The 14388-nt window shown below is 38.7% G+C and overlaps 1 protein-coding gene across 2 annotated transcripts in view; it reads left to right on the forward strand.

Moving 5' to 3' along the window:
• Nucleotides 1-8813, forward strand: part of ZC3H11A (zinc finger CCCH-type containing 11A) — a 28599-nt gene extending 19786 nt beyond the window's left edge. Inside the window, exons 11-16 of one of the 2 annotated variants that reach the window (XM_029227537.1) lie at nucleotides 2482-2985; nucleotides 3496-3575; nucleotides 4473-4803; nucleotides 5420-5586; nucleotides 5943-6010; nucleotides 6427-8424. In XM_029227537.1, the coding sequence (XP_029083370.1) occupies nucleotides 2482-2985; nucleotides 3496-3575; nucleotides 4473-4803; nucleotides 5420-5586; nucleotides 5943-6010; nucleotides 6427-6685 (1409 nt within the window). In that variant the 3' untranslated portion in view covers nucleotides 6686-8424. Of the gene's footprint in view, nucleotides 1-2481; nucleotides 2986-3495; nucleotides 3576-4472; nucleotides 4804-5419; nucleotides 5587-5942; nucleotides 6011-6426 lie in introns of both variants that reach the window. The other variant, XM_029227538.1, reaches the window with a different exon arrangement.
• Nucleotides 8814-14388: the final 5575 nt, after the last annotated feature.

The raw sequence follows: 14388 nt of genomic DNA on the forward strand, positions 1-14388 counted from the left end.
GTGGTCCTCTCTCCTGGCTGGGAGATCTGTTTGCCTAAGTAGAGAGGGTGCACTAAATGGCAGCCTGTGTTGGTTGTAGGCTGCAAGGCTGAGGGCTCATATGATTGCCATGGTAAGAAAGCCTTTCTTTACTTTCGGAGTGCAACTAATTTCATTTTCTAGCTTTGCTTTTTACTTTTCTCCCTCACCTCTCGTTTTTCTGCTTGGCATTTGTGAAAGCCTGAAATTTTCATGCTCTACTTCTTTTCAGCCCCAGCATCCTCATAGTGTGCTCCCTTCCCTGACAGATTCTCCTCTTTTTAGGGAGCAGTTCTCAGGAGAAGGTCTTGATTGATCCAGCTGTTCTGTTGTAAACCATCCTTAATTTCTACCACTGTTAATTTTCATACTAGTTTGGCAGTTTTCTTTGCCTGTTTTTTGAAGAACAGATCTCACTCCTATGGTTTTATCTATTCTTTTTCTGTTTCTGTAATTTCAGACATCTTTCTGTCTCAAATTCTTCAAGGTTTATGTTCTGCCAGTAGCATCCTTGTTTTCCATTGCTATTGTGGATTTATTCTTTTAATGTCTTCTCTATTGTTTTGATGAAATTTTGTAGTGTAGGGAAACAGGGTCTCTGTGTCACCATTCACATTCTTTTCTTTTTTTTAATACATGTATTATTTATTTATTTTTGGCTGCATTGGGTCTCCGTTGCTGCACGCGGGCTTCCTCTAGTTTGCGACAAGTGGGGGCTACTTTTCGTTGTGTTGTGCGGGCTTCTCGTTGTGGTGGCTTCTCTTGCTGTGGAGCGTGGGCTCTAGGCACGCGGGCTTCAGTAGTTGTGGCACGAGGGCTAAGTAGTTGTGGCTCACGGGCTCTAGAGCACAAGGTCAGTAGTTGTGGTGCACCAGCTTAGTTGCTCCGTGGCATGTGGGATCTTCCTGGACCAGGGATTGAACTCGTGTCTCCTGCATTGGCAGGTGGATTCTTAACCACTGACCATTCACATACTTTCTTAAAGTGGTTCTGAGATCAGACTACTATCTTGAAATGGAAGAATTTTTATTTAAAAAACCTAAGAAAATCAGTGAGTACTTCCTCTGTAACAGGTACTGTACTAAAATAATTAAACATAGTCACTGTTCTCATGAAGTATCTAGTATGATTGGAATTACAAGGAGTTACCCTGTACTGTGTGATCAGTGCTGTGATCAGAGAAACAAACTAGACTGCTGGAGGGTGTCAGGTTCTAAGCTGAACTCACTTTAAACTAACTAAGCAGCAGGAGAAATGAGACCAGTAGGGAATATTCCATATAGAAGGGACAGCATATTCAAAGATTCAGAAGGTGAGACAGAAGTGATATGTTTAAGGTTGTAAAAGGATATTTTTTGTTTTGATCTTTCTTTAAAAGGTGTTGGTTAAAAAAAAAAAAAAAAAGGTGTTGGTGATTAAATATGTGTGTGTATAATCTCCAAATTGTTCTTATTTTTCTCACATCGCTTCATTATTTCTTTCTTTAGACCCTTCAGTAATGAGGACAGGCATATGTGCCAAGTGTGAAATTTTCTCTTTAGTTTAAACAAATATAGAATGATTAATGTATCATTAAAAATAGCTCTTCAGTGGCATGCCAGTCTCTGGGCCTTTCTCATTTTTCTTCTGTCTTGTCATGTGTTCTACTTCCTTTTCATCCTTTCAATGTCACTTAAATATTACTCTGAAAAGCTTCCCTTAACCAATCTGTAGAAAAAGGTTGGTGTTCTTGCTGTATGCTCCTACATAGCATTATACAATTGACCCTTGAACAACATGGGTTTGAGCTGTGTGGGTCCACTTATACGTGGATTTGTTTTCAATAAGTATGTACTACAGTACTACACGTTCCATGGTGGGTTGGTTGAATCTGCAGATGCAGAACCATGGATACGGAGCCCAGTTGTAAAGTCACATATGCGGGGTTTCAGCTGCGTAGGGGTTGGTGCCCCAGTACTCCATCCCAACCCCTACATTGTTTAAGGGTCAACTTTACCTCCTTTATCAAAGCTGTTATCATTACCATACTTTGTTGTTGTTTAATTATTGGTCCGTTAGACTGCGAACTATCAATACATGTGGGCAGAGTTTGCATTTTGCTTGCCATTATATTTCTAGCATAGTGTCTAGCATGTGTTTATATCTGTGCATGAATGGAAGAATTTATTTTTATTGGTAAGATTTATAATGACAGGCTTCTCTAAGTAGTAAATGGCTTTCAGGATCCTCAAGAATAAGCTTCTGAATAGCAATCCAAATCACTAATTTTTGCCTCCTAAGAGTTTTCCTTGAGGGCCACTATCTAAAATTGAGATTGAAACTAATGTGCTTTTGACCATTTTAATTGCTTGCCTAAGTGATACCACTCTATTGGACTCTGTCCTGATCCAAGAATAGAGAGATCATAAGTCATTAGGAGATGAAATCCAAGTACAGTGATTTGTTTTTCCCCCATGAAAGCAGAGAGAGTTACTAAAGTTGGTGAGATCCACGTGAAGACATTAGAAGAAATTCTTCTCGAAAGAGCCAGTCAAAAACGTGGAGAATTGCAAACTAAACTCAAGACAGAAGGACCTTCAAAAGTTGATGATTCTACAACAGGAACAAGAACCTCCTCCACTGTCCGAATCAAAACATTCTCTGAGGTCTTGGCTGAAAAGAAACACCGGCAGCAGGAAGCAGAGAGACAAAAAAGCAAAAAGGACGTAACCTGCATCAAGCTAAAGACTGATAATGAAATTAAAAAAACAGTGGTTTTGCCACCTGTAGTAGCCAGCAGAGGACAGTCAGAGGAACCTGCAGGTAGAGCGAAGTCTATGCAGGAAGTGCATATCAAGACGCTGGAGGAAATTAAACTGGAGAAGGCTCTGAGGGTGCAGCAGAGTTCTGAGAGCAGAACCAGCTCCCAGCCTCAGCCTGAGGCCACCCTGGGGGCAAGACGGCTTCTCCAGATCACTAAAAGAACAGGTAACAAAAGAACTTGGTCTGTAGTACCACTTCCCCAGATAATATTTCAAAGGGCAGTATTCTACAGGATATTCATAGGAATTCTGTGAGAACTTTTCTTTACTCAGATAACTTTGAAAACCACTGGATTAAAAGAAGTTAAGCTGGGCACTGAAAGAAGTTAAGCTGGCAGTCCAGTGGTTAGGAATCTGTGCTTCCACTGCAGGGGGTATGGGTTCGATCCCTGGTTGGGGAACTAAGATCCCACAAGCTGTGAGGCGTGCCAGCACCCACCCCCACCCCATCCCCCAAAAAAAGTTGCTAAAGCTCTTTCTTTACAACAACTGTATATAGACCTTGATATTTTAATGTGCATTTTGAATCTGTTTGAGGACTAAATAGATTTTGTCCACAATTTTTATTTGTCCTATCTTATCATTACTTTTATTAAGAAAAGTTTTGTTTAACTTCATCTGTTACAAGGTTGCAGCATGAATAAAATTACTAGTGATGTGTTTAATGTGAATCTAGGTATAAAAGAAGAGAGGAAACTTAAAGAAGAAAGTGTTGTTGCTTCTCAGAGCAGTGTTACTAGAACAGAGGCTAAAGAGGTGAGTTTATTTAGAATCATTTTATAATTTTGTCCATGGCAAGCAAAGGCTAGATGAATGGTATATGTGCTTTTTAGTTTTAGTTTATAAGTTTTCTATTTAACACTTCACTGATATATCCAGGTAAACAGTCTTTCACTATGCTTATAATTTTCTATGAGAGTTTTCTGTACTTCTGTGTATATCGGTGTTTTCTGCCCTTTTAAAGTTGTTTTTAATTGGCCATTCATATTTTTTAAACTAAGTTTTCCCTTGCCTTTGAGAGTAATGCTACTCATTTATAAAACTCAGGAATTTTTATTTTTTAAAAAGAATGAGGAACCCTATAATTCCACATTCCAGATGTCACCACCCTTAGTTTTTTTGATGCATTTCTTTCAGGCCTTTTCTTTGTATATGTATGTACGTGAACTTGTTTAATGTTTAACTCATATTTAGAACATAGGTGAGAACACTACAGTGTATCATTTTGCAGCCTGCTTTGACTTTACCATATTAATAATTCTTCAAGACAATTGCTTTTACCGGCCACGTAGTGTTCTATTACACAAATATAGTCTGTTTCTGGACTGGATTTTGTTTTACCCAGTTAAGATAATGAACGTCTTTGTACATACATTTTTGTGCAAGTGTCTGATTAGGAACCATTTGTGTTAGACTTACGGTCATGATAGTCTAGCTTATAGAATTTGGGTTTTTATTGTTCCACACATCTTTAATCTTTTATCTTGATCTTTCTATTTAATATCATATAAAAGGCAAAAGCTCTTGTGTTCTAGATCATGTGAAACTTTGCTTGACTTAGATGTTAGCTTGGTAACTTATAAACAATAATTATCATCATACAGGTTGTTGGAGGTACTAGATTTTAATTCTGTCGTTTAAATTTATCCATAGACTTCAGATGAGACCACAGCAGTTGACATCACTAAAATTCAAGTCAAGAGATGTGAGACAGTGAGGGAAAAGCATGTGCAGAAACTGTCGGAGAAGGGAACCTCACAGAAGGAAAAATCAGTTTTGACACTCCTTCGGGGAGATTTAGACACTTGCAACACCCCGTTAGCAGAGAAACCAGTGCTCGCTACCGTGCCAGACATCACACGGCTCCTGACTAAACGGCCTCATTCAAAGATATCCCAGAAGACAGAGGTGGAAACCTCAGGGATTGGGCACTCAAAACTGAATGTGAAAGGTGCAACACAGACCTTGGAAAAAAGGGGTAAAGGTGAATGTTTTTTCTAGTGCATTTTGCTTTAGAATTTCAAAATTACCAAGTTTCAGTGACTGCCTGGCAATAATTGGGTTGAATTTCATTTGCCTTTGTATACTGGTCACACAGGTGGGTAGTAATATTTCTGAAAATTCTATTTAAAAAGACAGAAAGACTAGATGAGTTCCTTTTTCACAATTTAAAATTGCTGTTTATAAGGCTTTGTCTAAAACTTTCCATGGTGCCTTTTCCCTCTGGTTTTGAAGGAGAAAAACACCAGGGAAGCAAAGAGCAGTAGCAAATTCAAGAGGCACTGAAAGGAATTGTTTGAGAGAGAGGGGGGGGGGAGAGTGTGTGTGTGTGTGTATACATATATGTACATGCACACACACGTATGTAGATACATGTGTATATATATACACGTGTGTGTGTATATTACGACCAAGTGTAGTGCAGATTGCTGGTGGATCATTTTCAGTCTAGTTTTCTTTTTTGGTTAGTTGGTTGGTTCGTTTTTTTACTTATTTGTGCTGTTTCTAAATTGCTGAGAAGAAATTTTGATATTCTGAGTTATTCTCCATGTAAAAAGGGGATTATTCTAGCTTTTAATCAGATGTTTTCTGTCTTGTAGCTAAACCTAAAATGAATGTGAAGCCATCTGTGGCTAAAGTTGTCTCATCACACAAAGTGGCCCAAAAACGCAGGGCAGTGGAGGCCCACTCTGCTGTCATTGCATCTGTGAAACCACTCACCTCCAGCAGTGTCCTGCAGAAAAGCCCAGCCAAAAAAGCAGCTGTGGTAAGAAGGAAATCCACCTCAGTGGTGCTTTAGTCTGTGTGGTAGGAAAGTGGGCAAGATGAATTCTCTGTTAGCTCTCTCTGTATTATGTGTAATAGTTTGTCAATTCCTAAGCATTTTAGTTGTTTAGGTTGTTACTGTATATTATGTTTACAGCTTAAACATTTGCAGTGGCAGGGTGAATTTTTTTTTTAACCTAATTAAGATATTTTGCTTATTTGTACCCTCAGTCTTTGGATTTATTCTTGGATTCCCAGGCTTAAAGAATGGTTCTAAGAAGGCAGCAGAGAAAATGAATCTGCTCAAATTTAAAAGCTTGACTCTCCCACTGAATTACCTTACTCTCACTTTTGTAGGCTATTGTCCCACTTCTCTCTGAAGACAAATCAGTCACTGTGCCTGAGACAGAAAAACCTAGAGACAGGTAATACCTTGCGATTCTTTTTAACCAAAGTTTAGGCCGCTATTATTGTTTATGCTCTGTAGAGAATAACACTGCTAAATAATTTGAAAAATTTACAGTTTAGCCACATCTAAATAAATCTGCTAAACTTCATATTAATTGCAGGAAAACATGATATTCAAGGTTGCTGTTCTCTTTTGGTGCTGTTGTTTATATTTTGCCTGTATTATTGAAAACAGTTTTTAAACACCTGTCTGGATTCTCCTTTAAAGGATGAAAATGCTTTATCCCAAATCAGTAAAACAATTCTTTGTTTATGTGTGTCTTCAGAAACAACTCTTTGCTAAAATTCTTTGTGTACCTGAGACTGGGTGGTCCAGCCAACCATTGATGAAGGGCAATCATCTAATAATCCTTTGGGTTTTTTTTTCTTACAGTTTTGTGCTGCCTCCAACCCAGTCCTCTTCAGATCCTTCCCCACCAGAAGTATCTGGCCCTTCCTCATCCCAGGTGGCCACAAAAACTCGCCGACTCAGCTCTGCCTCAACAGGGAAGCCGCTACTGTCTATGGAGGATGATTTTGAGAAATTAATTTGGGAGATTTCAGGAGGCAAATTAGAAGCTGAGATTGACCTGGATCCTGGGAAGGATGAAGATGACCTTCTGCTTGAGCTATCAGAAATGATTGATAGCTGAAGGTTGTAGTAGAACATTTAAAACAAAAACACAAAAAAAAGACTCACCAAAAACTGGACTTAGTTTCATCTATTATAACATTTATCCAAAATGATCATTTCTTTAGTCTAGAATTTTCCCCAAATAAGAAATATACCTCTGAATTATCCATGTGTGTTCTGGATTCCTTGGGGTCAGATTTTTAAAGTCCCTTGGTAGTCGTTTTGTCCATTTGATGCCATTGTTTAGCATCTTTGAGAAAAAAGTTCTGTCTTACCCCTCTCTCCACAAAAAGACTGAGCGGGAGACCTAAGTGAAAGGGTACAAGAAAACTTAGTGACTCCTTGAGGTGTTTGTCAGTTTTGGCTTTTTCCCCCATTGTTGTATTATTTCTTTTATGTATTATCCTAATGTACCTACTGTTACCTGAGTTTGAAAAGGATGAAGACAGCTGCTACCATTAAGGACCAAATTTCATGCCACCACTAAACAAAAAAATCCACTCAGTCTGTGTTAAATTGTACGTCTTTTTAAAGGTATTTGGAAAATTCAACTAAGCTTCTAGAGACAGCTGAGCAGCTCAGGAAACCTGTAATCTGGACATAACTTTTTGGATGTGATTTTCATGCTTCTACTGCTCTGTAAGCCTCTGAAGAGCAATAGCTGATTTATTATTACTGTAATTTTTTAAGGCTTTAAAGTGCCTCAGGGGTCCTCTGAAACTAATTTTCTATTTCTGGGATTCCTTGGATTCTTAATAAGAGATGGTGACATAATGATTACAGGAATTTATTTTTTAGTAAGAAAGTTGTCCCTTCTCTTCTTCAGTACTTGCCACCTTACTAGCATTGAATTATCACAGGGATAAAAATTGGTTAACTTAATTTCTAATTCTCCTAGCAAACTCCTCTTGCCCAGTATTTATTTGGTGCCCTTTAAACACCTGAGGGGGGCGGAAATGAACTCATTCAAGCTGCCATTATTTATCTATGGACTGTAGCAGTATGCTGAATTGTACAGTAGCAGGGATTATCAAGATGCTCTGGGGGTGTATTGTATACCTTCCAGTTTTCTTCATTTCCGAATTGAATTTTCTTTTCTTGATGTTGGTCTCCTTCATATCACCTCAAGGTTTAGACTGTGAAGGAACAAGTATGATGGGGATAATAGTCTTGAAAGGAGACATAGTGTGCAAAATCAGAAGGAAGAGGAAAGGACCTGCCCATTTTGATATTTTGCTATAGGTGGCCGGTTTTGTTTCTCATAGGGAAATCTGACCCACCTGTCATGTTGGCTCCTAAGGAACTGCTGTTGTAAGCGGCTCATCAAGAGTTGAACTTCATGTAGCGTTTTTGGGAATATGGAAAAGGAAGAAAGCCACAGGATTGCCCATTCAGTTTTGGGAAGATCTGGATGATTCTACACAAGCAAAACTGACTTGAAATTTATGTATAGACACTTCTCTACCAATCCATCTTCAGCTGACTGAATGTTATCTAATAGCCCTTCTCCAAAGCAAGGGTGGAATGTTCTGGTTTCACCGCAGATTTTCTACTCATTTCATTTTTGGAATCGGCTTGTAGATTCCAGGTCCCTTTTGTATATAACCTTTATTCTTTTGCTTTTTAAAAATAATTTTGTTTCATATTTAAAGCCGTGTATTAGTCAATGATTCATTTTCAGCATTATTTGAACCATTTGCCATTACATAAAGAGAAATACTTTATTTGTGTTTTAAATAAAGCTGGTGTAGGAAAGTCTTGATGTTATGAGTTAAGTAGTCGTACATCACTTCAGCCTGGGATCTGCCTCAATAGAGGCCCAGTTTCACAGATACTATTGGTCTTTAGAAACCTTTTACAAAGACATACTGCCAGACTTCTCCACAAGTATGCTCAGTTTTAGCTGCATTTGCTTTAGATAAGAATAAATACTATTATATGTGAGGATTTTTTCTGACACTGATACTTAGCCATTAGCATTGTAACTCGAGTAATGTCATTAATTTTTTTAAAGGAGAGAGGGTTTAGAAGTGATCTTAGATGGTTCCAACAATTTAGAATTTTCAAGCATGAAGGCATATAAAATTTTTACTTCAGGAAAGTCCAGTTTTTTGTTATGGGAATACATATAAATTTTTAATTTACCAGAGAATATAGATTTTCCCAAATAGTCTAAAAGTAGTCCCCAAAAAGTTGAGTCAACTTTTCACAGAAAGCAGAACAGATTGTTCAGTTTTGAGTGATGATGGTTTTCAAAGGGCCCACATGTTGTAGAACTTGGTCATAGCATAGCCAGAACTTTCAAGATAATTTGCAGCTCATGTATTTGTCTCAATAAATGATCCTTAAAGTTCTGGCCTTAACCTCAAGTTCCAGTGGATCCTCTCACATACGACCAGAACATAGTTTGTTTTCATCTCAACCAATCTTTGGTCGATGTTTAATAATTACAGTTTCAGAAATAAAGCTTGTTCTCTATATTGATCAAAGTTCTATGATCCTTTTCTAAAATTGTGGCTTCATTTTGCCAGAATATTTCTGCAGTTCTTTAAAATATTTGCTTTGAATTTGTCAGGAACCAACAGGAACTGTGTAGTCTCCAGTTGCTATGTAACACCACTCTAAAGTAGCTAACATATATTGAGTACTTATTATGTGCCTCTTAATTCACATATCCATTTTGACACTAAATCCTACACTGCCTTGGAAGATTACTGCTTTTTATCTCCACTGGAGTGTCAGAATCAGTGTGTTCAGATACAACAGTAAGAAAGTATATTTTTATGTGCAGTTGGGTTTGATTCGTTGAACCTTTCAAGAACTCTTTTTTTCTTAAATCTGGTCTTTGAAAGCTGCTCAGTAAGTCTGTGGAAGTTTCCACAACCTACATATCTAACTGCATTGATAATTTATTCTCCAAACTCTATATGAATTGCAAAATGTTAGAGGCATCAACACAAAATACTTGGCCATTTTCTTTTTTTTTTTTTTTTAAGCATTGACTAATCCTCACATCCACGGTGGCATTGGTACTTTTGTTTTTAATTATTTTTGCTGTGTTGGGTCTTCGTTTCTGTGCGAGGGCTTTCTCTAGTTGTGGCAAGCGGGGGCCTCTCACTATCACGGCCTCTCTTGTTGCGGAGCACAGGCTCCAGACGTGCAGGCTCAGCAATTGTGGCTGACGGGCCTAGTTGCTCCGCGGCATATGGGATCCTCCCAGACCAGGGCTCGAACCCGCATCCCCTGCATTAGCAGGCAGACTCCCAACCACCGCGCCACCAGGAAAGCCCCGACCATTTTCTTAACATTGTACAATAAAATTGACAGTATAAACAATGGCCATAAATAAGAACAGCAATTAAAATTTTATATTTTAAAAAATAGGAGTCATAAAATTTACTGAGTGGGCCTATTAGTAAAGTTTGGTTGGATTTAATTGGGAAAGTGTTGCAGAGTCTGAGTCAATCGTGACGAGCAACAGTGGATTAAAACTTGGTAATGCCTGTTCCTGGGCTTTTTGGTCTTTAGATTCTGTGACTGATTTGTGTTCAGATAGGAGTAAAGCAATAGCCTGCTGAGTTAAGGGTGTGAACACCCGATATTCAGACTGAAGAATGCAGAGGAGGAGAAATGATTAAGTAAAAGACTACTGTGGGACTTCCCACTGTATGGGGCGTGGGTTCAATCCCTGGCTGGGGAACTAAGATCCTGCATGGCGCGGCCAAAAAAAAAAAGACTGCTGTTTGTTGAATAGACAAATGACTGAAATAGGACATTGGATGGATCAAGAACACTCAGAGGAGGAGGAGAAATTTCAAGGGGAAGGAGAAGCTAAATAAGAAGGAACCCTTCCCTGGTAGGTGTATTTGATTAGTGAGGTCACTTATTTAGGTTGAGAGGTCAAGGAAGGTAGTCAAGCTTAGAAAAGCTGTAAGGAAATGTGAAGTACGTCGGCATAACTGCCGCAAAGTGTTTTGGACTGCCTTCCCTTGAAGAGGCTCAAATCAGAACATTATGAATTCTAACCATCATTAAACACTGCTGGCCACTAGGGATAGATTAAGTATAAGGTAAACTTCTGCCTTTGAAATACTTTTAAGGATAAAGTAACAAGAGTGAAATGGGTACAAGTAATAAATGGATGATGCTGTCTATAAAGGGGATGAGTGAGAAATCAACGAGTTCAAGACTGGTCAGGGAAGTTTTCCTTGAGGTGTTAGATCTGGAGTTTTGTGTAGCTTAGCACAGGAGATGATTTGAGCTGCAAAAAAAGCCAAAATTGAGCAGGTAAGGTTTGTTTTTAGTGACCTCTGACAATCCCGTTGGTATTCTCAGAGTCTGTCTTATCTCATTCTTGCTCAGTTTGCTGTCAGCTGTTCTTGGCTAAGGAATAAACTGGTCTTTTACAAAGAAAGATCTATTTTAAATGTGAATCTGAGTCACTGTGTTTCATGAAATCCTCCTGTGCCTTCCCCTTCCCTCCAAAATTAAAGTCCCTTAGAATAGCATGTAAGGCCCTGTTGTACCAGCCTCTTCCATCACTCACCCTTCATGCTCTACACTAGCAAAATTACTGACAGTCGACTTCCCTTATACACCAATCTGTCTCTAGCTGTTTGCCTTTGTTAATGCTGTCCTCTATTTAAAGGTCTCTTTTCTCCTCTTTTCATTGGCTAATTCCTACACACTCCATGACTTCCAGGTTACCTCTTCCAATAATACCCTGTTCTCCCTCTCCCCAAACTGGGCTCTGGTGCCTGTCTACTAGACATATACTCTTTGTTTACCCTCATTGTTTTGAAATTGTTTACCTCTCCATCAGCAGAGTATAAACTCCTTGAGATAGAGATTCTTACTAACCTATATATTCTCAGCACCTAGTAGAAGTCTGGCACATAGAAGGTATATTAGTTTGTTAGGGCCAAAACAACATACCACAGCCTGGGTGGCTTAAACAACATAAATATATTTTCTCACAGTTGTGGGTGCTAGAATTCCAAGATCATGGTGTTGGCTAGTTTGGGTTCTTCTGAGTCCTTTTTATTTGGTTTGCAGATGTTCCCCTTCTCACTGTGTCCTCACATGAGGCATGGCCTTCCCTCTGCATATACTTGTCTGTATTTTAATCTCTCGGTAGAAGGACACTAGTCACCTTGGATTAGGGCCCACCCATATGACCTCATTTAACCTTAATTTCCTCTTTAAGGGCCTATTTCCAAATAGTCACATTCTAGAGGTACTGGGGGTTTAGAGCTTCAACACATGAATTTTGGGGGGGCACACTTCAGAAAATAACAGAAAGCATTCAATAAATACTTGCTGCCCATTTCAAGGGCTGTTGATCTTTGTCAGGCTGCCCCGTCTCTTCCCAACCCCATTCTTTGTCATGCTTCATTCAGCAAGTTTTGAGGCTCCTGGTTGATATGCAAGAAACTTTAAGCTGAGAGGAAGGATGTTCTTCAATATTCAGAAGGCCTGGAGGTGACTCTTCTCAGGATATGTCCCTTTGGACCAGTGATTCTCAGGGTATGTCTCTGTGTACCAGCCATTTGCAGATACCTTGGGAATGTCATGAAAATCTCAAATTTTACAAGAACATTATGATTAGTTGGAACAAAAAAAGGGAAACAAATGTCATAGTACTTTCCACTATCTAATAAATTCATTGAATTGGTGATATTCATTCACAAGTTTCAAACTTCAAAATGTGTATAAGGGTATACAGTAAAAATCCTCCCTCCTACTCCTGCCCCAGCTACCCACTTCTCCTCCAAAACCAATGTTCTCAGTTTCTCAGGTATTCTACAGATATTTCAGGCACATATAAGCAAATATACTTCTATATATTATATATAAAATGTGATATCCTGCACCTTGCTTTTATTATATTTATTATGAACAGTTTTAAATTATGAATTACAAATTCATGACAAATCCTGTTTCACCTATACCCATACCAGCTATCCATCCCCTATTCTGGCCCCCAGGACTGGGGCTAGGGTGAGGCAAGCAAGGTACCTGGGCATAATTTAAGGAAGTGCTCACTCTCAGGGCTGTACTTGTACATGCAAGTGTGACTCCTTAAATTTTATTCCTTAGGCTTGCCCCATCTAAGATCCAGCTCTGCTGGCTCCACCAAATTATTCTGAAGTTAATCTGAAATGTATCATAGCTTACTTTTTCTCTTACTGTATATTGGATATCTTTTCATAACAGGACACAAAGAACTGCAATTTTTATTATAGTTGCATAGTGTTACACTATATGAACATGCAATAATTGAGCTAGTTCCTATTGATAGACGTTTAGGTTGTTTCCCATCTTGGTATTTTAAACAATGCTGCAATGATTATATTATTTCACACATGTAAGTTTGTACGATCAAGTGTCTAGAATTGGAGCTTAATAAGGTATATTACCACCAGTTTTTGATCTTTGCCAACCTAGTGAGAAAATGATTTCTCAGTATAGTTTGCATTTCTTTTATAATGAGTGAAGTTTGACCTCTTTTCATACCTTTGAAGACCATTTGTATTTCCTTTGCTATAAAACTGACTGTTCATATCCATTGCCAATTTTTATTTTGGGTCTTTGTGTCAGATTAGAAATGGCTGCAAATTCTTTAATACACCTCCGATAAAGAGGTGGGCTCTATTTTTCCAGCCCTTGAACCTGGCCTGGGGTGTGAACATTATACTAGTTCCAGGCCTGGCCTTAAAGGGTGCTGTTAGCTTCAGCTTTGGCTTCTTAGAGCCTTGGGCCCCCGTATAATAAAGCATATTCCTCTGCCAGAGAGACCATGTGGTGAGGCCCTGAGGCTATATAGACATGGAGACTGACTCAGGTGGGGCTAGCCTTCTAAATACACATGCCAAGGCCTTAGACCATCTGAAGCAGAAAAATCACCCAGCTGATCCCTGCCCTAACTCTTGACCCACAAAGGTCACAAATTTTAAAAAGTATGCTGTTTTAAGCCATTAAGTTTTGGAATATTTCTTACACAGCACTTTTTTTTTCGAGTTCTTTATATATTAGTAAAATTACCCACTTTTCTGATGTGGTGCAAACATACTTTTCCCAGATCTTCTCATTTTGCTTATTATGGTGGCTTTTTAGTGATGCAAAACTTTATAATTTTTATAGAATTGAATGTATTACTTTTCTTTTAAAAACCAGTTACAGCATACAATTGAATAAAAGACAATTTTTCAGACCAAGAGAGATGAAATATCTATGATTAAACTGGATGAACTAGAAAGAAGAAACTAAGAACTACAGAAAACTAAAAACTTCTCAAAGACTCAAAGGAAAATTTGAACAAATAGAAAGCCATCATGTACTTAGATTTTTAAAAATTAATTCTGTGGGGCTTCCCTGGTGGCGCAGTGGTTGAGAGTCCGCCTGCCGATGCAGGGGACACGGGTTCGTGCCCCGGTCCGGGAAGATCCCACATGCCGCTGAGCGGCTGGGCCCATGAGCCATGGCCTCTGAGCCTGCGCGTCCAGAGCCTGTGCTCCGCAACGGGAGAGGCCACAACAGTGAGAGGACCGTGTACCGCAAAAAAAAAAAAAAAAAAAGAATTCTAAGTTGTTCTAGATTTAATGTAATCACAGTAAAAATACCAAAAGGATTTTTTAAAATTAGATAAGCTTATTCTAAAGTTTTAAAGAAAAACCAGAATAACTAGGAAAATTCTATGTACTTCTAGTCCTAGTAAATACG

This window comes from Monodon monoceros, unplaced genomic scaffold (genome assembly GCF_005190385.1).
Source record: "Monodon monoceros isolate NGI ecotype Baffin Bay Population unplaced genomic scaffold, NGI_Narwhal_1 Super_Scaffold_18, whole genome shotgun sequence".
Taxonomy (NCBI): domain Eukaryota; kingdom Metazoa; phylum Chordata; class Mammalia; order Artiodactyla; family Monodontidae; genus Monodon; species Monodon monoceros.